The 27,258-nt window shown below is 35.0% G+C and overlaps 2 protein-coding genes across 3 annotated transcripts; one reads left to right on the top strand and one right to left on the bottom strand.

Annotated features, from left to right (window-relative positions):
• Positions 1-907: 907 nt before the first annotated feature.
• Positions 908-14,740, top strand: Smp_167890.1 (methionine sulfoxide reductase B2b,putative; the record flags this gene model as incomplete). Of its 2 annotated transcripts, XM_018792489.1 has the most annotated exons (6): positions 908-947; positions 2,819-2,888; positions 2,923-3,046; positions 3,082-3,158; positions 10,669-10,816; positions 14,503-14,738. In XM_018792489.1, coding segments are annotated over 6 exons (561 nt in total), but the record flags the coding sequence as incomplete, so codon positions are not given. The 2 variants fall into 2 exon arrangements, with proteins under 2 accessions (XP_018644345.1, XP_018644346.1); XM_018792490.1 differs by having other exon boundaries at position 912; positions 947-3,046; positions 14,503-14,740.
• A 1,297-nt stretch (positions 14,741-16,037) lies between these two features.
• Smp_167900 (hypothetical protein) lies at positions 16,038-24,465 on the bottom strand (the record flags this gene model as incomplete). The annotated part of the gene is made up of 4 exons (XM_018792486.1): positions 16,038-16,154; positions 19,969-20,084; positions 22,087-22,123; positions 24,316-24,465. The coding sequence occupies 4 exons, from the start codon at positions 24,463-24,465 to the stop codon at positions 16,038-16,040; spliced, it is 420 nt and encodes a 139-aa protein (XP_018644347.1).
• Between the last annotated feature and the right edge of the window lie 2,793 nt (positions 24,466-27,258).

The raw sequence follows: 27,258 nt of genomic DNA, 5'->3' as shown, positions 1-27,258 counted from the left end.
AATTACCAACGTAGCTAAGTCACCCTATCTACTGTTCGCCGATGACATAAAGGTTTGAAGACCCATATACAGCATGCCAGTTAGAATAGTACCACAAAATGATTTCAACTTATTGATGTCATGAATGGACGGCTGGGCACTAGAAGTGAATCCTAACGAGATTGTGGTGATGCAATCAAATAACTATGATGATTCGTATTAATACACAATATGTGGATTCGTGTTACCCAAAGTAAGAAACTATAAAGATTTAGGCGTAGTAGTAAGCAATGATCTCAAAACTACTAGTTACTGTAAGGCTGCTGCTGTAAAAGGCTATAAGGTATCATGGTTTACTAGTAGATCTTTCCAGTATTTAGATGAGGAAATGTTTAGATTATTATACCTGACTTTTGTGCGACCACATTTGGAATATGGGATTCAAGCAGCGAGTCCTTGTTTCAAATATGAGGCGGATATGCTTGAACGAGTCCAACGACAAGAGACTAGGATGGTAAAAGGTCTATCTGGCCTATTTCGTGTAGATACACTGATACACCTCAACTTATTTCCATCATCTTACCGGAGAATACAGGGTGATTTAATATTGGCATATCGTACCCTGAACGACTACCTTGGCATTAATATGTCTTACCTTTTCCTTCCATTTCGGACTGATCAATTGAGAGGACATTCGAAGGGAGTTCAAAAACTGAGATGAAACCGTGTACGTCTGGAGTTCCGTCTATCGAAACGAGTTATTAATTAAAGAAATTCTCTACCAGAACACGTGATATCAGCACCTTATGCTGATATATTCACCTCAACAGTGTAACAAACTGCGAGGTATAAATTGGGTCAATAAACCTCCTATCCATATTACTGAGGACTGAAAGCATTGAGGGAATATCAGCGCAAAATACAAGCAGATAGTCTGCTTGTCAAGGTCATTGCATCGCCTAAGGACGGTATGCATTAAAGATTTAGCCTTTAATTCCATTCCCGTCTCTTCGTAACCCCCTAATTCGTTTGCAATGATCTCTAGTGAATGTCTTTGTTCGGCGCCTTTGTAACATATATGACAGTTTCTTCATCAGTGTAGATGAACCGTTGACTTTTCCTTCCTGAATCTGACATGAGACATTTGTGACTATTAGTCCCACATTACGTGAAACGCACAAAATGTATTGTAAGCCGAGTCTTAATGGATGCGAGGACGCGCTTAACACTAAGGGTTCTCAGTTCATGAGGCTGTCAATTTCTTTTCAGTTAATGATAAGAGCATTACTGTATGGTATGATGGGTGTGATAGTCCTAATAGCGTAGGTTTCGACAAGCTTGTAAATTCCTATGATTTGTGTAATATGATCATTGAGTATCATAAATGTATTTTCTTTCTAGCCTGAAGCTTGACAGTTTCTCTCCAGCTTAATATTTCTACATGAGGAAAGTTTAGCCGTTTATCTTGGAACTTCTAGTGATGTTAGTATGAGTTATCATAAAGTTGAGCAATTGATAATTTAGGTGAGTGTAACTGAACTTGCATTCCATATTTTGCTTCGTGTTTTGCCCTTCACATATTGCAAACGCGAATAAATTTCCACGATAAATTTATGTAGAGAGTTCACCGCTTCTTGAATCGGCTTTCTAGATATGAGAGAATAGCGATTTTGGTCTGTTTTATCCTCCCTTTGCTTCCAGCAAGTCTGCTTCTCCTATGCTATGGAAGACCCGATAAGTTGTTGGCTAGATGATGTTCCGTCTTAATATGCTCATATCCTTTTCTCAAAATTGTTGTTCGCCTTTTATTCCTCACGCTCTACAACTTTCCTGCGTTGCATTTTGTGGCCTTAAGAAACGATTTTTCGGTTTGGTATCATCTGACTGGTTCCTACCCATTGCCAAGCTTCACGAGCACCTGTAGTTAACAGGATCAGTCGGGTTTAATTATGGACTTGTTAGGGTTTTAAATTTGCTTTGTACAAATATGCGATTTTACCTCACTCATATCTTTGAGGTTTATTTTACGTTAATGTGTTTTTTTATTTCTTTGACTGAAAGTTTCCGTTTGTTCTTGATCACATTTCACCCAATCACCTTGCTCTTAACATTTTTTTAACATACGTTGGTGACTTATTTGAGTTATGAATTTTAATTGCGTGAATACTACTAAGTGTGCAATACGAATTTATGTTGCCTTCCTTTTTAATAAATACGACTAAATTTTCCTTTCAAAGTTATAAGCTCTAAAATGTTCATGATTTTATGTATTCGAAAACGATGTTCATTTTCTTACTACTTTATATTTGTGCTTATACGGAGCGTTGCATTTCAAATTAATAAGCTTGCGATGTTAATAAACATGGTTGACTCAAGGTTCATCAATAGCCACTTGACTGTATGTTTTCCACAAAACACTGGTGTTTCTGTGATAAATTCATAAGTAATATCTGTATAGGTTGGATACTTTTCGTTGTTCTTACACTGACAATTTATCTTCAAGGAATTCCCTCTTCTGAAAATAAGACTTCACGACATACTAATGTCATTATATATTTATAAGAACCATTGCATTTTGACTTTTCAATGGCAAACATACGCGATTAAATGACGTCTTTTATTCGGTATAATTTCTCGTGTATCTTTCTCAATGGTTATTAAGTGTGAACTTGTTGATTTTGTTGGGTTTTTTGAGTTGTTTAGTGTCTAAAGCATTAGTAGCATTTTGGTTTACTGGTTTGGATACTTAATTTTTAACCAATGGGTAGTATCACATATAAAATACACTTTCAGAGCTGGTTGGTTTTAAAAAGTGTTCATCCACCGTTTTTTGTTCTAGGAGTCCTAGGTATAAACGAACTTGAATGTTTTAGTGTTTCTTCAGTTCTATTTTGTATGCAATTATTCAGGTGAGATGATGAATAAATTCATGTAATCATTAAGTAAAATATCACGTGTTAACGCAAGTTTCTTTTTAAGAATGTCTACGAAAAAATCAGACGAAGAGTGGAAATGTGTTTTGAATCCCGAACAGTATCGAGTAGCTCGTCTTAAAGGCACAGAAGCAGTAATTACAGGATTTTGATTTAACTTTTTATGTAGCCTTTTACTGGTGAATATTACCATAATAAAGAAAAAGGTGAATACCTTTGTGTATGTTGCGGATCAAAACTTTTTGAGTAAGTCGGTTTGATTTAATAGCTACTCAGTGAAAAATTTGATGTCAGTTTTGATGGTTTAGTATTGTAATAACTATTAAAGACGACAATATTCATGTTTTATTAATACACTTTAGAAAAGACACGTAGAGATATCCCTTGTATTGAGTTTCATATATGTTTCAGATTACATGTTTGCTATATATATTACATATCTGCATCCACCTCCTCTCTCATCTAAATGGAAACATATCAGACGGAAGTGTTGAGTATCGTACTCATTGATTTTCAATACTTGAATGCATCAGATATCAGGACAGATGGTTTGTGCTAGTAAAAATTCTTTGGTGTTGTATTGTCAATCGAACCACACATTCCTGTATATGTCGTAATTATGCCTAGAATTTGCAAATTTACTCTGAAATTCGGATCTTGAAAATCCCGTTCTGTTTGTTTTGTGATACTTTCCAAATAATCCATCTTCGTAATCTAAATGTAGTTACGTAAACTCAAAGAAAGGGTTTAGAATTCCCACGATTTAGTTGAAATCTGTCATGATGGAACCTGTGTTCGTTTTTTTATCTTTTTGCAACATTTTGAGTTTCGCCATGATTCCTCACTTTCTATTACTCGGTTTTATTTGGCATTTCCAAGCTTTAATCTCATTGGCTATTATTGATAGTACTGTTGTCTCTACTTTTAAATATTCACCTTGTTAATTGTTTTATCACAGTGTTGATGACAGCTGTTTAAACTTGCTCTGGTGTATATTTCTGACATACCCTACTTTGATTAGTCAGTCAGCTACAATGCAGGACCAGGCACATATTTGCATCGGCCCAGGTTGCCACACCTCATTAGTGTAGCAAAATGGACAGCAAATTCATAGGAATAGTTACTTCAATCGTAGTAATATATAAATGAAAGATTGTGTATAAGGATATAGTACAGGAAGAAAGAATTGGTTTATAGAAAGAAAGATATAAGGCAATTTTAATCTCACAGTCTAAGGGAAGACAAAGAGTGTATACACCTACGCCGTTGTGATCACTTCTGAGCCATGCCATCCAGAGTCTCCAACCATAGGCTACGATAGTCGCTCAGACCTCAGCCAAGTAGTCCGCATCTACCAACCTAGCTCACACCAGAAGCTAGCGACTTTGTGGACTGATGCCACGTTTTGGTTTGACATCCCCTAACTTTCTCCCATCTGTCTACAACACTAGTCAGCATTGCACACCGTAGAAGTCGGTAGTTAGGCATACGCAACATGTGGCCCAACCATCTCAGTCGATGAAGACTTACAACCTCATCAACTGATTTATCATCATTCCCTAATACCCAGCGTCTAACCTCACTACTACTTACCCTATGATCCCAGAAGATATCAGCAATATTTCTAAGAAATCTGTGATCAAATACTAGTAGCTTACGAGTATCTTCTACCCTTGATGGCCACGTTTCGCAGTCTTAAAATAAAACAAAACAAACTGCTAAGCAGTATACTTGTCCCTTAACTAATAAACGAATATCTCGCCCTTGCTATGGGTGACGTAAATCGACAAAAACAAAAAAACGAGCTTTCTAAATCCGTACAGAGATTTCACCAGACACCAACCCATTAGAGTTGATCAGACTCCCAAGATAAGTGAAGTTGTTGACTCATTCGACTACTTCACTCCCTACCCTTAGCTCAGGTGTTGAATCAGACAAGTTCTGAAGCAACGATATGCATTTAGATGGGGAGAAACGCATCCTGAACATCCTTGCATTGTTTCTCAGTGCTACCAAACACTGCATTTTTATCAGCGCCTTCACCAAACAGAACTATGTCATCTGCGTATTCTAAGTTGATAAGTGTACCTCCTGGAAGAAGATCAATGTCTGGCATTTTAGTGGACGAGAGCGTTATTTCCAGCACTAGGTCTATGATGAAGTTGAACAAAAATGGTGATAGTGGACAGCCTTGTAGGACACCACCTGAGGTTGCAAAATCAGATGAAAGTTCGCCATAAGCTCTGACTCGACTGGTCGTGTTCGAATAAAGAGCCTTCTAAAGGTTTATGTACTTCTGGGGTACACGTTTCAATGACAGACACGGTCACAGAACCTCTCGGTCTACAGAGTCAAATGCTGCTTTTAATTCAAGAAAAACCATCGTTGTCCGACGCAGATAAGTATGCCTGTGTTCTAGAACCTGACGACTAGTGAATATGTGGTCGATGCAGCCACGACCAGGTCTGAAGCCAGCATCATTTTCTCGTGTTTGCAGTTCACGAGTTTTTGCTAGGCGTCCGATGATTATTGAGCCTAGTATTTAGATAATAAATTAGTCAAAGTTTCTCTATAGTTATCAGAGGATGATTTGGGTCCTTTTATATATATTTGGACGATCAGTGATTGAGACCAGTCAGATGGGATTACGTCCAACTCCCAGATTTTAGCTAAAATACTAGTCAACTTAGTCGCTAAAACTGGACCACGATATTTAAAGACCTCTGGAACCAATCCATCTGGACCAGCTGCTCTTCCTCGTTTCAGATTAGTTATAGCCTTTTGGACTTCAGCTAGAGTCGGGGAACCTACTTCAATATTTCATTCAGGCTGTCTGGGAATGGGGGTAGTTGTAGAGTAGCTGAAGGCCAGCTGAACTGTTCTCTAGTGTTCCGCTCATCGTTCTAAACGTCTGGGCTGCGAGCAGATAAGAATCTCATCTTTTTCCGAGATCGTCTCACTTACATTTGACTTCTTAATCCCATTATTTTTTATCAATCTGAAAAGCTGTCTTGTGTTAACTACAGCCGCTGCCTTTTCCATCTTTTTTTCTTTCGTCGTCCACCACTGCTCACAATCGTTCCGTAGACTTTTGGTTAACCTAGATCTGATTTGCTTTCGCTCTTCATCGTGTTCAGAGTCTGATGGAATGAGTTTACGCGAATCCATCAGTGCAATAGACTTAGAAGAAATCCATTGGTTTTTCGTGACCTTTTGGTTCAAATCACTAACAGATGTCACTGCTGTTTCCACAGATGTTTGTATATCTTTCCAGGCAATATCTGGGTCGGCCTCGTTTTCAGAACTACCTAAGTGTAACTGCAGTTGTTCCTGGAATCTACTTTTGGCTTTCTCTTCCCCCAATTCACTTCTAATGGGTCTTAGTGGTTTTTCTGCGTCCAGTGAGGCACGAGCAAATGCATTCTCGATATATATGGGCCACACAAAAAAATTGTCATTTCATTTTAATTGTGTCAGGGCTATGATATTGCCCGGGTGTCCAGACCGAAGCAGGTGGTTTTCTTAGGGGGCCACACCCCGAGCCTTTGACCCAAAAAGTCTGACCCACGAGGCAACAGAGCATCGTAAGGAGATGCAATCCCATGGTAGCCGGTGACCAACGGTTTTTCATGCACCATATGTCCCCTCAGGATACTGGAGCCCATGTGCACCATTGGTCTGGAATCAGAATTTTCCAACTCCCCTAGGTGGACTTTCCGTGTCCACCAACCCGGTTAAAGCGCCGGACATTCGCTTTTCATCCTCTCAATTTCGTAAATAACACCTACGCCATGAGAATGCAGTGAGTAGGACTTCCCTGGCAGAGGCTATATACGCGTAGCCGTGGGAGAGCATTTCGAGAGAGAGGGCTGGATCTCCCCACTCTCGACCGTACCAGAGCATTTGGGGCTGTGTACTAAATGGGTCATCAAAAAAAACGTTAGCAATGTTTAAAATCGGTATTTGCTTTAGTGTGTCAAAGACGTGGTGGGAAACGAAAAGTGTTAAGATAACAGATTGTGTATACGTAAATGGTGTAAGAAGAAATTTCACTCGCCATATATTGTCTTTGGTAGTTGGATTTTTAAGAAAACATACAATTTTTATATATGATATGAATCAAATGTGTTACAACATGCATTAAATGATAAATAAAATAAAGGAATGAATTCAAAGAGGAGGGATGTACTTGTAAATGGATGTTTGTGTTATTTTTATTGTTCCGGTTAATTGTCTAAGATAGTCCGTTAAGACAACTGATTATAACCGTTGAGCGTAATTGTTGCCATTCAGATAGTAAGAGATAGATAAAATGGAATAGGGAGTTCAGGTTAACTTATTAACTATTAGTTGCCATGGGACAGCTAATTGTGTTCCATCTCTCCTATTAATACTATTTGGATCTGCATATATGTGTAGGGCTTCTGTTGTTAGTCTTTCTTTGTAAGGTTTAAAACCTTTTTGAAGGGTTCTCGTGCCATTGGAATCAGTTGTATGACCCAATTCTATTGAGTGTAATGCTATCGCTCATTTGTTTTCGAATTTTTCTTACATCATCTGAGAATTTAGCAATGTACTTTAAGTATAATTTGTGTTCCTTCACCTTCACATTCAGTTGTCTTTATGTTTCACTTACATATATGGCATTAAAGTCACTGCATTTGATTTCACAAACACTTACGTATACACACAATCTGTTATCTTAACGCTTTTCGTTTCACACATATCTTTTACACACTAAAGCAAATACCTACTTTAAACATTGTTAACGTTGATTGGATGACCTATTTAGTATACAGTTGACTAGAGAACTATGTACCTACTTATATTCGATAGTTGTGATGTTTGATTGTATTTCCTCGAAAAAACTTGGACCAGATTGCCAGGCGAAAGGTTGGATTTACTTCAAATTCATTCACTGAAACTTTACAAATACTTACAATTGATTGATCACTGGGTGGTGATCAATGTCATATATGTCAGGTCCTTCTTAGTGCAGATCGAATCTTTTCGACCAAGTTGCAATGTGGCCACTAGTCTAGGTGACTCGAAATTGCGTGCACTATGTTGAGATATGAAGGTGACTTGAGGTAGTCAACAGAAAAACCTGGACTTAAGTCTCAGTCCTACAGGAGGTCAGTCGCGGTCCGGATAGCTCAATGGTAACGTCTCTGACTGTGGAGCTGGGTGACACGGGATTGAATCCGTCAGGGAGCGTCAGTTCCCTCAAGACTACGGGTACACCTTGCTGACGAGTTCCAAGTAGCATGAAACCTAGGTCCAGGATTTCCTGTTGACTACCTCCAACCACCATCTTATTTTTCAAATCCATTCTTCTTCTTTAATGTCTCATATCAACTCGGCGCCCAAATACTGTGAAACAATTCGACCAAATTTAGACGAAAGTTCTTATAAGAACTGTTTTAGTTTTTATTACAACGAATGTACTTTGTTGTAAGTCAGATGTTTCTTGAAATCTAGAGATACTGTGCAGTTGCTCATACTGAAGTAAATAAATTGAGGTTTGAACCTGCTATTTAGTGTTTTGAAGGTTAAAAGCCTTAACCACTAATCAGTGATCTCAAGTATATTTTACCCTTGCGATTTAATGTTCGTGAATCTACTCGTCGTAAATAGCACCAGCGCGAAAGTACGAATTTGTTATACGTAACTGGGTAAATATTAAACTTTTACAAGATTAGCTCCTTACAACGTCCAGTTAGTTTACACTGATACTAACTGGGAATGTACAAAAGGCAGATCTAAATTAATTTGATCAGCTATGAATCACAGCCATGCTGACAACTTATTTTTGTGTGCTATTAAATTATTGTAGAAAAGCTGTTAACTGTTAAAGATCAGCATCCAAGGTAAGTTGCATGGCAATTATTATGGAAAAATATAGATTGTCATAGGTTCTAGGAAACGAGTGATTGTTAGTTATGATGTGAATAAAGACGGCTGATGAAATCCCATTAAGAATCCACTGTAACTAATAGCTGGAAACACATATACTAAGATGAAACAAGTTTGTATACCACGTAATTTTCCATTTGACTGAAGTGATTTGAAAGACAGAAATTTCATATAAAATAGAGGACTTTATTATTTATGGAGTATATGTTGGAAACGCTTTTATAAAATTCAGTGAAGGCTGATACTTAGATAGTTTACTTAGGATACTCATCTGTTCATCCAACCCATTAATTACCTCGGATAATACTTAGATACACTTGTCCCTGTTCTTGTAAAGCTGGGTACTATTCACCAAAAAACATCCTTAGACGCGAAAAGGAGCGAATTTCATTATAAAGTAGTTAAAAGCAATGCAGAGTTATTAATTACACTTTGTAACATGTAATTAACCTTAACTACCTACCTTCGGATTCGTTACTCAATATCATAACTAAGATTCGACCTAAATACATCTAAGAAGCGATAAAAGCACTACAACGCCATATGTATGTACAGTTACCTTCATTGCCATAAAAGTAGCTTCCTTTGAATCTTTGTGATTTTATTTGATGTCATTTTACTTTTATTTCTTTTGTAACTTACAAATTACATGTGGTTTTAATCCCTTTAAATTGTTACGTCCAACCATTTTCAACGAAAAATTTACTTATTTCACGGATTTCTGTAGCATTATTATACCCTACCGACTTTAATCAAATCCTATTCTTGTTTATGATGATTTACACATACCTATACTGAAATATTACACCAAAATCTTTCACTATATATTTGTGTCTTTGGTGAATGTCATGGATACATAAGTTGTCAGTCATAAAATCCAATTCCTTACAATACTTATCCCATGTGTAGTGTACAAGGACAACAGATTGATGTTAGTTGTAAGTTCATGGTATAACGATTATTGGAAAAATGGCAACTACTGTTCAAATTAATGACCCTGTATACATCTTAATGTTTCTAACCAATAACACATTTCGACTTAATATTCATGAGCGAAAAGCAACCCATCATAGATATGCTTTCTAACAGACGTTTTTTCACTATTTTAGTTGAAGGAGTGATCATTGGTTTTGGAATTGCCTTGTTGAACATAAAACAGATCGTTTTTACTAACATTCTATTATTAAGAGCTTTAAGAATGTAAAACACTATTTCATGTGGGATGCTATTTCTGTTCAAATCTATAATCCAACAAGGTGAACTGTGATCCAGTATACATAAAGTAGACTTTCCATTTATTGGATATCAGAAGAAAAGAACACAGTAAAACACTATGACGATATTACTTGGTCTTAAAACGCCCAAGAAAATCTAAAAAAATATGATTACTTAGTTCAATCTTATATCAAAAAGTCGACTATGATTGCATTATAGTTATTCATGAAAGCTTCTAAAATCGCTTTAACAGAAACAAAGAAATGAAATATGTTACGTAATTAAAATATACATAACCATTTTCACAAACAAACAATCAGCAAACACTTTCAGAATTTGTAGTAACTCAATTGTAATTTATGCACTTTTGTAACATCACAAATGACTGACAATCATTGTTATTTTTGACTGTTTTAAAAATACAAAATACTACCGAATTAACTCAATCAAACATAATCCTTATTATTACTTTAGTAAAATGTTTAACAATAATTAACGATCTTTGTTTTCAATACCTTGAAGAATAGATACTTCAGCATTTATATTCATCTACTGAATTTTTACATATCAATAAATCTAAACTTTTTCTAAACATCGGTTAAATATATACAATTGTTCTTTGCAGCTCATCTTCAAAGTTCGACAGTGGATCAGGTTGGCCATCATTTTATCAAGTTCATGGATCAAACGGACGTGATGATTCTCAAACAAATGTTATTAGAACAGAAGATAATTCACTTGACTTGATGCGAATAGAAATCTCATGTAAACAGGTATGTATGTGTTCACTAAAAAGTATAATGTCTTACTTTGTATTCAGTAGTATTTAATAAATAAATATCATTTGCATGTTAAGAGAAATAATTGTCTCAGCATTTTTTCTAAAATAACAGTTTAGTGGTAGGTATTCTACATACACTGCAAAAGTTGATCACCTTGGTTGAAAGTAAAGAAATTTTGTTAAAATCTTGACTAATTTCCTATATGCATTAAAATAACATAGATATCTTGTCATCAGGTACAGTTCTTAAAAAAGAATGAAGAGAGCGAAAAAAAAGTTTTTTAATTAGTTTTTTCATCATAGCCTTTCACTAATTTATGTATGTCTAATTGACACCAATGAAATAATACTCATCGAGTAGTTGCGTAACGTAGTAATTATATATCGTGTAACAATGATTACAAAATAATATTGTGGGTTAAAACAATCAAAGTAATTATCCGAGAAATTAAACAGTTGATACATTACATAGTGAATAACAGAAATTAACACAATATTTTGATGAATGGTCAGTATTAGAGTAATTACGTAAGAATCAAGAAACAGATGTTGAGAACATTGAATTGCAAAAGTAAAAGAAATTAGAAAATTTGTAGAATATTTTCAAAATAGGAGGTTTGATCAAAGTTTGGTAAAACTTATTCTTATACCGATGGGCAGGATAGGGAGAGCGGTTGTACAAACTTCTTTTGGATACATAGGTCAAGTTTATGAACACGGATTCTGTTAGCTTCAGGAATGTGCAACAGCTGAACTAAACCGTATGGTAAATGCGATGGAATATAGTAAATAACTTTAAATGCTTTATTTAAGTTAACTTGACGTCCCATGTCCACCAAATGAGCGAGGATAGAACTTCTACTTTTCCTTTACCCAATTAAGATGGTTGGTGTCATGACAGACATTTTGGACGACGCGCCCTTTATAACTGTGTCCACAGGAGCAGATGAATTGATAAATACACATGGACGTGACGAATTCAGGCTGTCCGTCTTTATTGATTATTTTGATTACCGGACAATTGTAGAGACCGCATTCAGTTCAACTTTAGTAAATGTTTTCTGCGCTTCGTTTCTTAATCTTTGAGTTACGGTTTCCCCGGTAACATCGCTTAGAAATAGTAATTTTAGAAACAGTAACTTTTGAATGGTAGTTACTTTCAGTCTTCTTTTCATTTCATTCATGTGTTTGTAGATGCATCCCGTTGTATATCCATTTTTACTAAGCAGGTTACGAATATTAGTTAATTCCTTTACAATTGTGTCACACAATGAGTCGGAATATTTATTAATTTTCTTTTATATCTGATTTGATAAGGCCCCCAAATGCCCTGGTACGGTCGAGATTGGGGAGAGTCCGCTCTCCCTTTCGAAATGCTCTCACATGGCCAGCGAATATATAGTCTCTTCCAGGGAAGTCCTACTCACTGCATTCTCATGGCGTGGGTGTTGTTTACGAAATTGAGAGGACGAAAAGCGAATGTCCGGCGCTTTAACCGGGTTGGTGGACAAGGCGAGTCCACCTAGGGGAGTTGGAAAACCCTGATTCCAAACTAATGGTGCACATGGGCTCCAGTATCCTGAGGGAACAAGTGGCGTACGAATCAACCGTTGATCACTAGCTACCATGGGACTGCATCTCCTCACGATGTTCCACTGCCTTGTGGATCAGATCTTTCGGTCAAAGGCTCCGGGTGTGGGCCCCTAAGAAAACCACCTGCTTCAGTTCGGGCACCTGGGCAGTATCACAGCCCTCAAGCAAATCGAATGAGATTTGTATGGCGCATATGTATCTGGTGCTTCCTTGTAGCAATATTTACGTGTTTAAATAAATAAATTAATAAAATGATTTGTACAGTACTATAGAAATAAGTATATTGTCCGACTGTAAACTTTCTATGTATCCCTCTCTTTAATATCCTATCTACTCCTCTCGTTAGTCGGACATCTAGAGACGATTCGCTATTACTATGTTCCTTTTCAAGTGTAAAAGTATTGAATGGATGAGTGCTATTAAATGTATTGAGTAAATTATCCTTCTCCTGTCTGTTTTTTTTAAAACTAAGAAGGTATCATCTACATAGCAACAGTAAGATGATAAATTGTGTATTTAAGTGGTTCGCTTTCCAGGAGATTGTGCAATGGTGACCCCATGACTACACCATCCAATTTCCTATCGTATTCATTGTCGATACAAAAGTGGAAGTTCGTCGTGCATCTAAGAACTAACTGTTTTATTGCAGATATGGGAATTCAGGTTTCTTTACATCTCTCTATTAGTTCACTTCATATGAAGCAATTTCTTTGTGGAACGTTTTAAGAATTTCCACTAACCATTTTGCTCTTATATGATAGGCTGAATTATTCATATCGAAACGGGTTGAACAGGCAAGTCACTCTATGTATTTTGGCAGACCTTATAGCCTTGGTGTTATGGTTCCTGTAGGTTTCAACATTTCGAACACTTTTTCTGAAATAAAACCTTGTTGTTTAGTCGGTTTCAATGAGTCTATTGCTTGCTTTTCAATACTGTCTGTCACATTATTCTCATGTGGGAACTTTACATTTCATTTACAATACAAACAGACTTATAATTTTCGGACAGTGGAAGATACAGATGAGTTGTGCTTTATTGGGTGAGCTTCTTAGATTGCAGTGAATTACAAGCTGACATCAGATTTATCAAAGGTTCAGCAATTGAATGGGAAAAAAATTACAACATTTCAATCTACAGTTTAGTCCAATCTTCAAGGAAATAAACAAATATCAGGATGATGGACCACAAATAAGGTCGCAGAATAATTATGTACTAAACGATTGACCAGTCTTGTTAAAATGTTCAGTACGGGTTTTCAAGGTTTGGATATAAGTTATTTCATTTGAAAAGTAGTTCGTTAAGAAATGTATAAATATAGATCCAGAGCTTACAAGAAAACTGTTGGTCATATGTGGCCCTAGATTATGATGAAGGATGAGTTAAACGGTCTGTTTGATAGCCATGAACCAAACTTTTCACAGCATACATGGTTCCTGTCCTTAATTTCGATTGCTGGGAATCTCACAAGTATAATTCCATTTATAGTGTCTTCTATACGTTAGGCAACCAACTATTGTAGAGCTAATCGTTCGAATTTGGACGGAAGTTCGTACAAAAAATTACGATGACTTGTTTAGTGTTGTAAGGAGTGTTGAGCGTTGTGAACGAGCAAAGAAAAATTTGTGAATAACTGTTGATAAAAATATCTGTTTCTCAGAGAAAAAAAGAATATTCTTATGCAGATTCGTCACTTCAAGTTGTTCAATTCTATTAGATTTTGTATCCTCAGTTGTCGACTTCTAAAGTTTGAAGGTTCTTTCTACCACAGTACTTTCCATAAATTACTTGAATGGTTACTGTCGTTGCGATTTTGCCTACTTTATTGCAATCCTTCTAGGCTAAAGTATGATGAAGTCATGCAACTAGTTCTTTAAAGTCATAACTAATTCCTTTGAATGCAATTTTTATAAAACCGTCTTGGAGAATTTTATTTTCTGTTAGACTTTCTGTAGTGATAAACTTAAATAATCAACCTTTTACCATGATATCATATTGAATCAAATTAGTCTAATTATAAAGAGTATTCACATTTTTAAACATTGCGTGCAGTATTATTTCAATATTTTTTTTGTTTTTTTCAAGTGTGGCGCTCATCTGGGCCATGTGTTCGAAGATGGACCTAAACCAACAGGTTTACGTTATTGTGTAAACAGTGCATCTCTGTCATTTAAAAAAGCAGAATAATTGTTCGAAAGAATATTAATAAAATCAGTTGACTGACAAGAATGCATCAGGTTTTAATATGAATTAGCTAACTTTTCTTTTTACTTATGTGCGTATCGGTCAGATATCGGTTAATAAACTCATATGCTTTCTTATACGCATGCTGTTATTACTTTAGCCGTTATATTCAGTTGATACTAGTAAATGAGCTAACTGCGCGAGGAAATTTGCGCAGTTTTAGCTAGAAGCCGTATTAACTGGAGTTCAACCGTATTGAGTGTGAGGCAGTTGGCCACCGAAGGCGAGGGGAAGTGATTGGGCAGTACTACGAATTCAATGAAGCTAAAAATGTACGCTTTTGGCTTTTGCCAACTTGTGGCGCAGTAGAGATATCCGTCTGTCAAATAAAGGACGTTTTTACTGTGCAACAGTTTGCTCTATTCTACTCTATGGATGTGAAATGTGGTCAATAAGACTGCACGTGTATTTTGGGAGCACTGAGTAAGCAATGCCTCTGTTAGGAATATGGTATTAAGTAAGGATGGCAAATCGACTGATTGGGTAGTAAATCTTCATCAACTGAGGTGGTTGGGACATGTATTACGTATACCTATCCATTGCCTATCTCGACGGGCGTTGTAATTGGGTGTAAGAGTAAGGTGGAGGACAGCTAATGGCGACCTTATTGAGACATCATATCAGTCCTTGAAGTCACTACCAATTAGATTGAGCCTTGTAGGTGGGTTCAGACTATCCATTTAGGGTCCGCGCGGTTTTCATAACCAATGGTCAGAAACTTAGAATGACATGGCTTAAAATCGTTTGCGATAGCGCAGGTGTACTCATCATTAGTCTTTCCCCAAATTCTGAGTTCTTGAATTCTTTATAACTTTGTTTTTATTTCACTATCTTATATTTTCTTTTCGAGTCGTATCTTAGATGCCGAATCTTTCCTGTTACCACTGATACTGTTAATGCTTCTACTATTCTGGGATTCAGCTTGACAACTTCATCTCTGTGCTAATGGAGTAGGGCGACTTGAACCGATGTACATACGTAATAGGTTCTACATTGCTTAATTCGACCCCTGATGGGGGGGTTTGATGCACACTGTTGAGGATTCCCACACTAGGACGAGACAGCTATTTAGTGTTTTCTAGTTTCCAGTATGTTTTTTTCAACTTAGTTTGGTTCATGATCTCAACAACGTCGTATAGAAACGGTCGACATATTATGTAAATCGACTTGGAAACACGTGGAAAAACAAAACGAATAGCAAGCATTATTTAGGATATATTTTCATGACATGCGATGTATATTTGAAGAATTGTTTATTTTAGTTATTTCTAATGGACATCCTTATAACGCATAGTAAATAATATAAAGTTATTTCACTGATAATATATATTTGAATTCATCTCAATGTTTTCGTCTATTATCATTCATCAAAGAAATTAGTTATTAAAAGCTTTTTCCTCTTTTTGGAATTGAACTAATTGTATATGTGCATCAGGTGGTATACTTTTTAATAATTTCTCAGCTAAACGTTCACGTAATGATGGAATACTAACCTTGAATAGAATGAAACATGGAAATTATTATTCGAAAATTACTTTTTTTCACCTTTTGAATTAAAATGAATAAAGTTAACTGACTAAAAAGGTAAACGTAAATGTACGACAATACGATGAAGAAGATACTTTTGCTGTTGTTGTTGAGTTCTCTTGGCTAGATGATTTAATTGTATAGTTTTCAATGTATACAAAAATTCAAATTAAATAATCCTGTAATTCAATGTTTTAATTTGTAATCAAAGACTTAAAGAATTTTTCACTGAATACTACTTCAACACTCAGTTATAACTACTTAGAGTCAGTTATAATTAACATTAAGTTTGACAAACATATACTAATAATTATTTAATAGTTGAATTCATAAGTCAGTTAAAGCTAAATCATCAATGGGAAACCTGGAAGCACTGGACGACCGTTTCGTTCTAGTACGGGACTTCTCAACAGTGCACATCCATGATCGAACTCGTCGGATAATAATTATTTGTAATAGACTTAATTTACCTTTAAGTTATGATTTAATTCAAACTTATTTAGAAATAAATTGCTTCTTATTTCTTATGGGTGGTGAATCACAAAGAATAGATATTTCGTTTAAAATTCTACATAATTATTATTCAATTATGGATAGTGATGTAATTGTGTTATGATTTCATAATCACATAGATTTAATGAAAAATAAATTAACTTTATCTTTCTTCTACTATTGAATTGGGTAACAAATTTTAAAAAAAAATCGTAAAAATGAACATAAATAATGTGGTGATATCCTCATTAATTAATTTTTGAACTGAATAATAATATCAGAAGGGTTTTTTGTGGATATTATATTAATTTTAATAGTTGAGGTCATGAGTCAATAAAAGCTAGACCACCATGGGAAACCTAGAAGCACTGAACGGCCGTTTCGTCCTATTGTGGGTCTCCTCGGCAGTGCACATCCACGATCTCGCCTCGCGAGATTCGAACTCAGGACCTATCAGTTATTAGTGAGCATATGTTGATTAATATCAGAAGGGTTTTTGTGCATATTATAATAATTTTAATAGTTGAGGTCATGAGTCAATTGAAGCTAGAATAATAATCAGCTACAACGTAGGACCAGGCACATATACGCATCGGTCCAAGTTGCCATATTGAATAATAATACATAATTTTGAATAGGACAAAAGACGTACTACTGAAATTCAGTACTTTATTAAGTTCATTTAGTTATGATTAAAAAATATATTTTATTGGAAAGAAAAAGTTCATACTGGATCATAATAAAAGTATAAAAGCAATTGATACTTAATTTAAATCCCTTCTGTTACATAACTCTTCAACAATGTAGACTTATTAAAGTGTTACAATCAAATTAGACATCTATGAACTTCACACAATTGAAAGTGGTTATCGGTGTAGTTGAGTTTCAATACTAACATCAACTAATAAGTAACTTAATTCTGACAAAATCCTAATATAATAACCAGAAGGTTTCCTGGGGCCATATAACTACAGTAATTAAGGGGAATTAATTACTAATGTCTATCAAATCTTGGTCGACTAGTCAATCAAGCGCATAGATGAAGTTTGAGATCTTTGGACCTATAATCATGCTTTTTATTAATGTATTTTGTAGAGGTTAATTTACTTTATATCTGACTCCAATAAATAAGTATCCCGTTAACTGAGTATTTAACGCAGGCTAAATCTCCTAGTAGAATTATGGTTTTACTCGAGATTATTCAAAAACCTGAACACCAGTTATATAGATAGTTTATTGTAAAAGATTAGTAAGATCCGCAAGCGTGCAGAAAGCAAGCACACAGGGAAACACAAGTGAGTATATGTGTGTCAGCAAGTGTTAAGAATTCATATGTATTTATGAGTGTTAATTGGTTGTAGATAAATTATTTATTGTCTGTGTGTTACAACCTGTTATATCGTTGGCGTTAATATATCAAAGAGGGCACGCAAGCAATCGATATATCAAACAGACACCCATACGTTATAACAACTGGCGACGGGGTAAAAAAAAATGGCTTTAACTTCCGATCAATTTCAGTTGCTAATCCAGCGACAAGAGCAGCGCTTTATAAAGAGTCAATTGGAATTCATTGACAAGTTACATGCAAAGCTGCTGAATCACCCATGCTTTGGGGGTGCAACGGAAGTTGACGCATTAATTTCAAAATTGCGTACAGAGCTGGAAAACGATTGCAGAACGAATGAATATACCGGGGAAAGCCTCTATGAATCCGTGAAAAGCAGTAATTTAAGCGAAACAATAGTCACATATGATCAGCCCAGTAGTCCAGTATTGTCTGTTTCAGAGGTATGCCCTATACGTGGCTCAAATCCTACTATCCCTGAAACAGAACGTGCGAACAATGCATCGTCCAGTTCACAGAAAGACAATATCTTATTAAGCGCCCATAAAATTGCTGCAGTACCTGCCCACGAAGAAACGGGGAACAAACCGAACAGTATGGTGAATACAGTGGCGCCAAATCAAACCAGTCATGATGCAAAAAATTTTTCTAATGATCAAGATTATCTAATTGTTCTGCCAGATCCTGATTATTTTGCTGATTCATATGTTCCTGTTCAAATCTCTTATAAAAATGGGAGAAAAATGTCAGATGCATTAAATGATAATCAAGAATCCAATACAACTTTCATAGATACTGATTATCCTAATGATTCATTATCTACTAATGAGGTTCCGAGTAAATTCAAGGAAACTGTTTCATAAGAATCAAACGCTGGTGACCTCAAATCAATTGTCGTCAATCCTCATGATCCAGTCAGTTCTAATGGTTTCTCTGTTAAATATGACAAACATGTTCTATATAATGTCACATTAATAGTAACTTGGCTATATGAGGATCCAACAGTCTTTCGTGGGGGAGGAGGAACTCGAGAAATTTAAAATCCGGATATCAACTCCGGATTTCTCAAAAAGGGGAGGTGTTATATCCCCTGGTGAATTATGAATGGTAACTCTAAGGACTATTTATCGACCAATGTATTATGCCTATTTCCTATTGTACAATTGTTACGTAACTAAACTATTCATATTCGTGTTTCTCTTATCATTAGCTTTATTTTGATCTTTGGTTTAATATCATACGATTCTTGAGTTATAATCAGTTTATTGATTACTTTGGTTTGTATAAAAACCCAGTGTGTTTGTAAATAATGATTCATATTGTCGAGGCTGTTATTTGTGTTCTGCACTCAACTGGCTGGGCTAGGCAGATAGGAAGGACCGAATAGCACTCAAGACTGCTCGTACAATTTCAAGTATCATTTGCGTCCGATCAATAAATTCACTACCTCTCCAATCGCACGTCCATATATATTACGAGATCATACGTTATAACACAACCAATGGGAGAATACACTAAAGATTGATGTGCTGACACGCGCTCAATCAGACTCACACATAACTTTACATAGTGGATTAAGTGTTTACTTACAGTGAGTGGATAAATGATACAGTAGTTGAATGGGCTACTACAAGTTTTCTACGTTATTCGTCTAGTAATTGTTAATGATTAGTGACATGTGGACTATCATCATCTGTCGATGAGAATTATCTTTATATATCATAGCAGAAGTCTACAATTCGGTTATTATTAAGACTGAAAAAATGTAACCTATCTTCTCTTATTTTTATTACAATTACCACTGGGAAGCTGTTTGAATTGGTAAAAAAACGTTTGTAAGTATTCATTAAGATTAATATGCAAATATTGTATTTGTTTCTCTATTGGGTATACTAGAAAATAACCGTGGTTGGTAACCTTACAATAAACCAACAACTCACTGTAACCGGTCTTGTCTTTTGAACCTGATCACCTTGAACTTTTGTTTGGATCCCAGTTGACTGTCTTTTATCTGTTCTATCCAACAGATTAGCTGATGCATGTTTTTGTTTTATTTCTATAAGAATAAAAAAGTAACATATATTGATCTTTTTTTAAGAATAACAATTATGGAGCTTTCTGTATTTTATTAATTATACAGTTTAAATTTAGTTAATCTAGAGGATGAACAATTCAACCAATTATACAGAAAAAAAATCTTATCACTAGTCTTTTTGCATGTTCTCTGTCTTAAATTCGAATGATAGATTAAAGTTTAATGTAACTCTTTGCAAAGGCTCAACAGAAAACTTTGTTGAGAGTCTGTCTTGGTAATTTACGGAAACCTATTATTTGTATTAGTAGCTTGAGTAAATATAAAACCAATTTTAGATCTTTAGTTTTACCAATATTCATACAAGTTTATTGATTTTTGTTGAAATCACCTTTTTAAAACTACCGACTATATCATGGTAGCCAATTATAGTTCGGTTTAAATTATTATTTACAATTAGATGGTTGACTGAAAAGACAATCCACGTTTTAAAGTAATGCTATTTCATACAATACATCATACTACTTTAACAGTTGAATCCACGAGTCGAACTTAGTCAGACTTGGAAGCACTGGATAACCGTTTCGTCCTGGTATGGGTCACCTCAGTAGTGCGCACCCACGATCCCGCACGAGGAAATGGAACACAGGACTTTTGGTCTCGCTCGCGAACGCTTAGCCTCCAGACAACTGAACCGGCATCCAACGGTGTTAATGTCTAACTTAAATTGATCCATGTTCTTGCGCAACCCTTCATCCATTGTCTCAGGTGGACACGGATTGAACTCCACTGATCACGGATTCTCACTAGAACTCTAGGAAATCCATCCTGAAGCTAGTCAGTAGTAAGCATATCATACCGCCTCAGTGGTCTAGAGGTTAAGCGTTCGTGCTCGAGACCGAAGGGCCTGGGTTTGAGTCCCTCATGCGGTATCGTGGATGTACACTGCTGAGGAGTCACACACTAGGAAGAAACAGTCGCCCAGTGCTTCCAGGTTTTCAATGGTGGTCTAGCTTAGATCGACTCATCAATTCAACTATTCAAAAAATTACTACAATCTCCACAAGTCCCCATTCTGATAACATCATACTACATTAGAATAGAACATTCTCGAATGTATAATTCTGACATAGTTTTTGTTTACTGAAAATAGTACTAATTGATATTATTTATTCGCTGTTTATCAAATATCGTTAACTAATGAATATTCTTATTATAAATATTCCTCATTTTACTTTCTTGTTAATAAATGGACATGATCAGAATGAAATGTGTAATCATTTTAGCAAATCCTGTTAGTGATTTTTTCGTAAAGAACTTACCATGTTAACACTCTAAAAGATAGCGAATATAGTCTTAATTGAAAAGTTGTTATTCTCGTAATTTTCGATTCGTTCTATTAACATTTGTCTTATTATTATTGTTGTCAATTAAATTCCGATCTATGAGCTAACTGTGAAATTTAAGACTTTAGATAATAATAAACTGGTTATAGGCTGTATGCTTTTGACATAAATCGAAAAGAACATTATTATGATGAGTGTGCTAGAAAAAATTGGGCAGATAATAAACAGACATAATTATGAAGTAATAGGATGATTGATGTCATCATTCAGTTAAGAAATAAACGTCGTTTTTGAATTATTAATAGCCTTCAACTCTACCAAACGTGATCCTTAATAGTTGAACTTCATCACCGCATATTAAGTAGGTATACACATTCTTACATGATCAGCTATCGGTGACTGAACGTTTTAGTTTTATGTTTCAGGCTTGTTTATTTCTGTTTAGCTTAACTTCTCCTTAACGCAGATCTCGATTGACGAATAATTTAATTTAGTTAAATAATCTGTTGTGAAACTGTCTAGATAACACTGTTTAGACAAGTAAAAGCTGACAGTTTAGTGTTCTTGGTATTTTCATATATTTTAACTTAATTCAAAAGTAGCAGTAGTAATAGTCAAAACATAAACTCTAGTTTTAAGAAAAAAGTCAGATTTTTACAATTACATATCGATATTTTTACCTGAGGATGCTGTTTGAACTGATTCAAATTGATATAACTATGAAAAATTAGAAGAATAGAAACAGTAAAATGACTTTTCTGGAATCAACTCATTTCATTTTAAAATAAATATTGTATTTTATACAGTGGTTAAATTGATATGCTAATCAATCAGATAATTGCAGAATGATTTACAGAAAATAAATGAAATGTGTTTAGCAGTGGGATCCAAAACGCCCGTTCCGTCCCATTCGGGACTCGTCAGGTAGAGATACCTTGGTCTCAAAGTTGATGGTCTCTCCAAACCATCACAAATAAAATTAAAATTCGCACCCGTTATACAATTTAGTGGATATCTGAACTCAGGGATGTAGTTATATCCAACTGACAAGTCTCAAATAAGACGAAACGCGCGTCCTAAATTCCATTAGTGACAACTCGCAAATTCTAAATAAACTTGTGTCATAATGTATATATTGAGGCGATCCACCCAGGGTGCTCATATGCCAACCAAGACTGATCAAAATTCAATCGAAAAATCAACAACATGATAATCCAAAGCATCACGAATTAAATTAGTTGTTTGTTTTGTTAACATTGCGTGATATATTGAATCACATAAACTGATAGACAGTTTTCCCCTAATTAATCAAAACTTAATAATTCTAGGCACTACGGCGTCAAATGCCTATAGACATTATATATATATATATATATATATATATACTGTTTAGTAAAGTATGATAATTTAGAGCATAAAGCGATCCTAGTTAAACAAATGTTGGAAACCTAGGAGCGCTGGATAAATGCTCCATCGTAGTGTGAAAAACCTCATCACCGCGCATCCACAGATCCACTGAGGTGTGAAAAACCTCATCACCGCGCATCCACAGATCCACTGAGGATCAAATAATATTTATATGTTCACTACTGAGTAATTTCGAAGAGTAGTTCTCACAGTTTTAGTTAGAAGCCATGACCAATGGAGTTAGTCCGTGTTAGATGTAAGATAGTTAGGCACTAATAGCAATCAAATACAGTTATCCAATGTCATGAATTGATTGAAGTCAAAAATTCAAATCACGGATGTCTAGTCAGTAATCTAAAGGTCCTGTGTTTGGTCGTTAGTGGGGTTGTGATCTCCATACTACGACGAACCAACTGTTCAGTTCTTCTTAGTCAGCCATGGCCGTCCGGTTAAGGTCGATTCGTGACTTAAACTATAAGATTCAATAACGTCTACAAATAAATAGCATTAATAAAATCTGATAATTTAATTAAACGAAATTTTATGTGGAGCAGTAGATCTTGTGTCCTATTTCAAGCTGCCAAGTCACAGGTTCGAACAAAGCCACATCTACATTGACTCAATCAACTGAGTAATTTCACTAATCTCAACATTCATAGTTTGTCTCGAAGCCAAGTAAACAAGTTTATACCCGGTAAATGAGTTAATGAAAAAAATTCTTAATTTAGATGAAATTTTTCCTACAAAAGACACTGTCACTTTAACTTTAGTATAAAGTCATTTTCTAAGTCTTAGTTTTCATCTTGTCAACACAGAGCACGTTCTGAAAATCTTACCTAGGCACTTTGTTTTCTTTTAGAAAAGTATGCAAACGACCATACTACTTTCTATTTGTGACAGCCCCACTACAACTACCATATATAAAATTATTATGATCAGCTACTACAAGTTCACTATAAAAATACTTTTAGTGAAGTAAATAACTGTATTATTTGGTTAAGTTTCTATTGTTATTTGCTGATAAATTTTAATATAATCAATCATTCATAACCTTGATATTCTGAATAGAAATTATAACGTACACATTACTAAGTAAGGAACCCAGTATTTAAGTCGACGACTCATGACGTTATCTCAAACGACTCAACCACTGATAATTTTAATATTTTAAAGGCTTGGATACTGTTATATAATAGTGAATTAAAACATTTTTTTTTATTTTGAAATCTAGTTACACTACGGTTATATTTTGTTAGCTTCGTTATGATATTCAGCGGATCTAAAGTTGATGGATCAAAATGTATATTGTCCCTACATCTAGGCGCCTAGACAAAGGTTTATGATGGCTTTAATTTAATTTTGATTGTTAATAATAATATTTTTAAAGTGCAGTAATATGCAAAAGCAGCTATGTATTCAGTATATTGCACATCACTGATTACATTAAATTACCTGACATACATGATATAGAATATAACTTGAAAAACAACAACACAACTCACTTGGGACATTATATCATCAATTTTTTGTAAAGCAGATTGTTTCAAACGTTTTTCTTCTTTTAATTGTTTACGTAATAAATCAACTTGCCTTATTGATTTATCAGCTTCTTGTTTTCTTGATTTTGCGCTTACACTTAAAATTGTATTCATTTCATTAAGCTCATTATCTTTCTCTGTTATTTCTGTTATCTTGAATAAATGAAATGAAAAAGAAGTAAACAGATTGATAGTTAAGTAAATAGACAATAAATAAGATAGATTGTTTAGGGAATATAATCCAGTATTCGATAATAACATTGTAAAAGACGGAGAAATATTATTATGATCTCTATAGTTTCTTCTTTATCGTAATCACCATATTCGTCTGAATAGCGTGAATTTGAAAGTATTAACCAATAAATGATGACCAACATGTTTATGAACTTAAACATGATACTAAACTGTACACACAGTAAATCAACTGTTCATTGTACCTTTAGTGGAATAGATGTAAAATCTATATCATTACAAAACGTTGTAGTTATTTAGTTTTTCCGGCTTCTTTATATCTTCCACGAACTACTTATCAAAGACAACATTATGCTTACAATACTGTTGTCAGGTATAATGTATACTCCGAAAATAACGTTGTATAGTAAAACGCTGTCACCTGCAATTATAAGTTTTGCTTCTATCTTATACCTCAAGTCGTTTACATTTCTGCAACTAATTTTCGGCCAAACTGATTTATGAATCGTGTATTTACGAGTAATGTAGTCTCCTCTTTAGCAAATATTGCCTCGGTTTTGTATGAAACCTACCAAATCCGTACACTAGTGTGCACTGTAACTATTTTGAGAATATATATATACGTAGAGGAGTTGGAAAACTCTGATTCTGAACCAATAGTACAACATGGGCTCCAGGGTCCTGAGGGAACAAATGACGTATGAACCTATTGTTGGTCACCGGCTATCATGGGACTGCATCTCCTTACGTTGTTCCACTACTTTGTGGATTAGACCTCATAAGTCAAAGGCTCAAGGTGTGGCCCCCCAAGAAAACCACTTGCTTCGTTTTAGGCACCAGCACAGTATTCCAGTCCTCATACAAATCAAGGGATTTGTGTGGTCTATATGTATTGGGTGCCTCCTTGTACCAATATGTTTAGATAAATAAAAATGCATATATATAAAAATTAAATCAGAGATAACTGAATGTTTATTCACAAATCAAACTCAACCTAAGGAGGCTATAGTAGTCGTTATTCTGGAGTTTATGGTTGTAAAATATTTTATGAGAGAAATCTATATGAAAACATTTAAGGCATCAAATCTCATTCGAATTTTAACGGATAGTCATATAAGTGAAAAGTTTTACATTTAGATGAAAGCTCTGACCTTTATCCAGAAAAACAACATTTTCACTCAGTTCCTGTTAGATCTAATCATAATTAAGGGGCTATATAATTATAAACAATAAATATAGTCTTGAGACACTGAGTGGTATATGATAAAGGTAAAACAAATTATAGTCGTTACTAAAACCATTTAGTTTCTACGACTTATTAATCAGAACGTTTTTGAGTGAGAAATTGAATACCTCATAGTTTACAAACACTAACAATCAAAGCTGACCTGTAACTAATAGTGCACGGAATATCAAGTCACTAAGACTAGTGGTCACATGGGAACATGATTGATCTAATTCAATCCATACTAAGGTTTAGACAAACACCGCATTGATGACACCACTCAGTAATCAATCAACGTAAATATCAACACTTACTAGCTGATCAATATGCATTTGTTTCACTATAGCCATTTGTTTATCAGTGGCAGCTTTTCGTTCAGCTGCATGTTTCCTGTCAATTTTATCTTTCATCTACAATGTATTAATAAATGGAGAATGTGATAGAAAATTGATGTTTTAAAATTATATACACGTGCGTATTTATTCACTGTGCTGATTAGCCAAAAAAATTAGAAATTCAGCAACACCAAACTGAATTATACATGGACATTTGCTTTTACAATGAAGTACGAAAATGTCATCATGTTTTCTATTGGGACAATATAATCATTTCGTTTAGTTAGAGGTTTGCATAAATACCAACTGGAAAGCATACAAAAAGGTCATTTCGAGATGATGGAGACGATTCATAGCTGAGGTGGATGATTTAGACGGGGTTTTGTTCTCTGAGATGGATGGTTTAGTCGTAGAGGTTTTATTGCTCTTCTGGACAACAACATCAGTACACACTTTAAGTAGAAGTGAAGTGTTCGAATTTCTCCACATTTTTTCTATCTACTGCACATCTAGCATCAATAAGAGATTTGAACGTCTTTCAGTGTCACTATACTGTTAAGTAGTCCGGTCTGCATTGTTTTAAAGCTTAGGTGTTTTGTTGCCAGTGTATTTTACAGCACAGATTGTGGATAATGAAACCAATAGCGAAAAACACCAGGCGATTTGAGCGTAAGTCCCAAGAATCATTCAGTAGATGGGGTTGCAAGCTTATGTGGATTGAGGTGATCTTGTTTTGTTGGACGAGCCAGGTTACTGTTTAAGGTGACTTGAGATTGGGACCATAAACGGGACTGGTTTGATGAAGACGAAAATTGATCAAATGAAGACATAAACCATGTTTATACGGTTGATTACGTTTAATTTGAAATGTAAAAAGATGAACATCCTGATTGGAACCGTCATGATGATATAGATAAGCGACTAGATACCCTATGTAATACAGCCGATAATAAGATGGAGTAGATGTGTTTAAGCTTTTTTCTAATGAAACCTGGAATTACTAGATACTTTTAGTTTATTTCACTTCCTGTTTTCAACTAACGGTCTTAAAAAATTTTTATCTTCCCATTTATGTTGATTTTGTTCCCCTATGTAATTGTAGTATACAGCGATTTGGACCCCTTCATTTTGTTATCGGGATTCTAGTCTTTATAT

The sequence above is a fragment of the Schistosoma mansoni genome, assembly GCF_000237925.1.
Source record: "Schistosoma mansoni, WGS project CABG00000000 data, supercontig 0264, strain Puerto Rico, whole genome shotgun sequence".
Taxonomy (NCBI): Eukaryota; Metazoa; Platyhelminthes; class Trematoda; order Strigeidida; family Schistosomatidae; genus Schistosoma; species Schistosoma mansoni.
The sequence above is the reverse complement of the archived record's forward strand: the minus strand, read 5'-3'. Positions and strand labels throughout refer to the sequence as shown.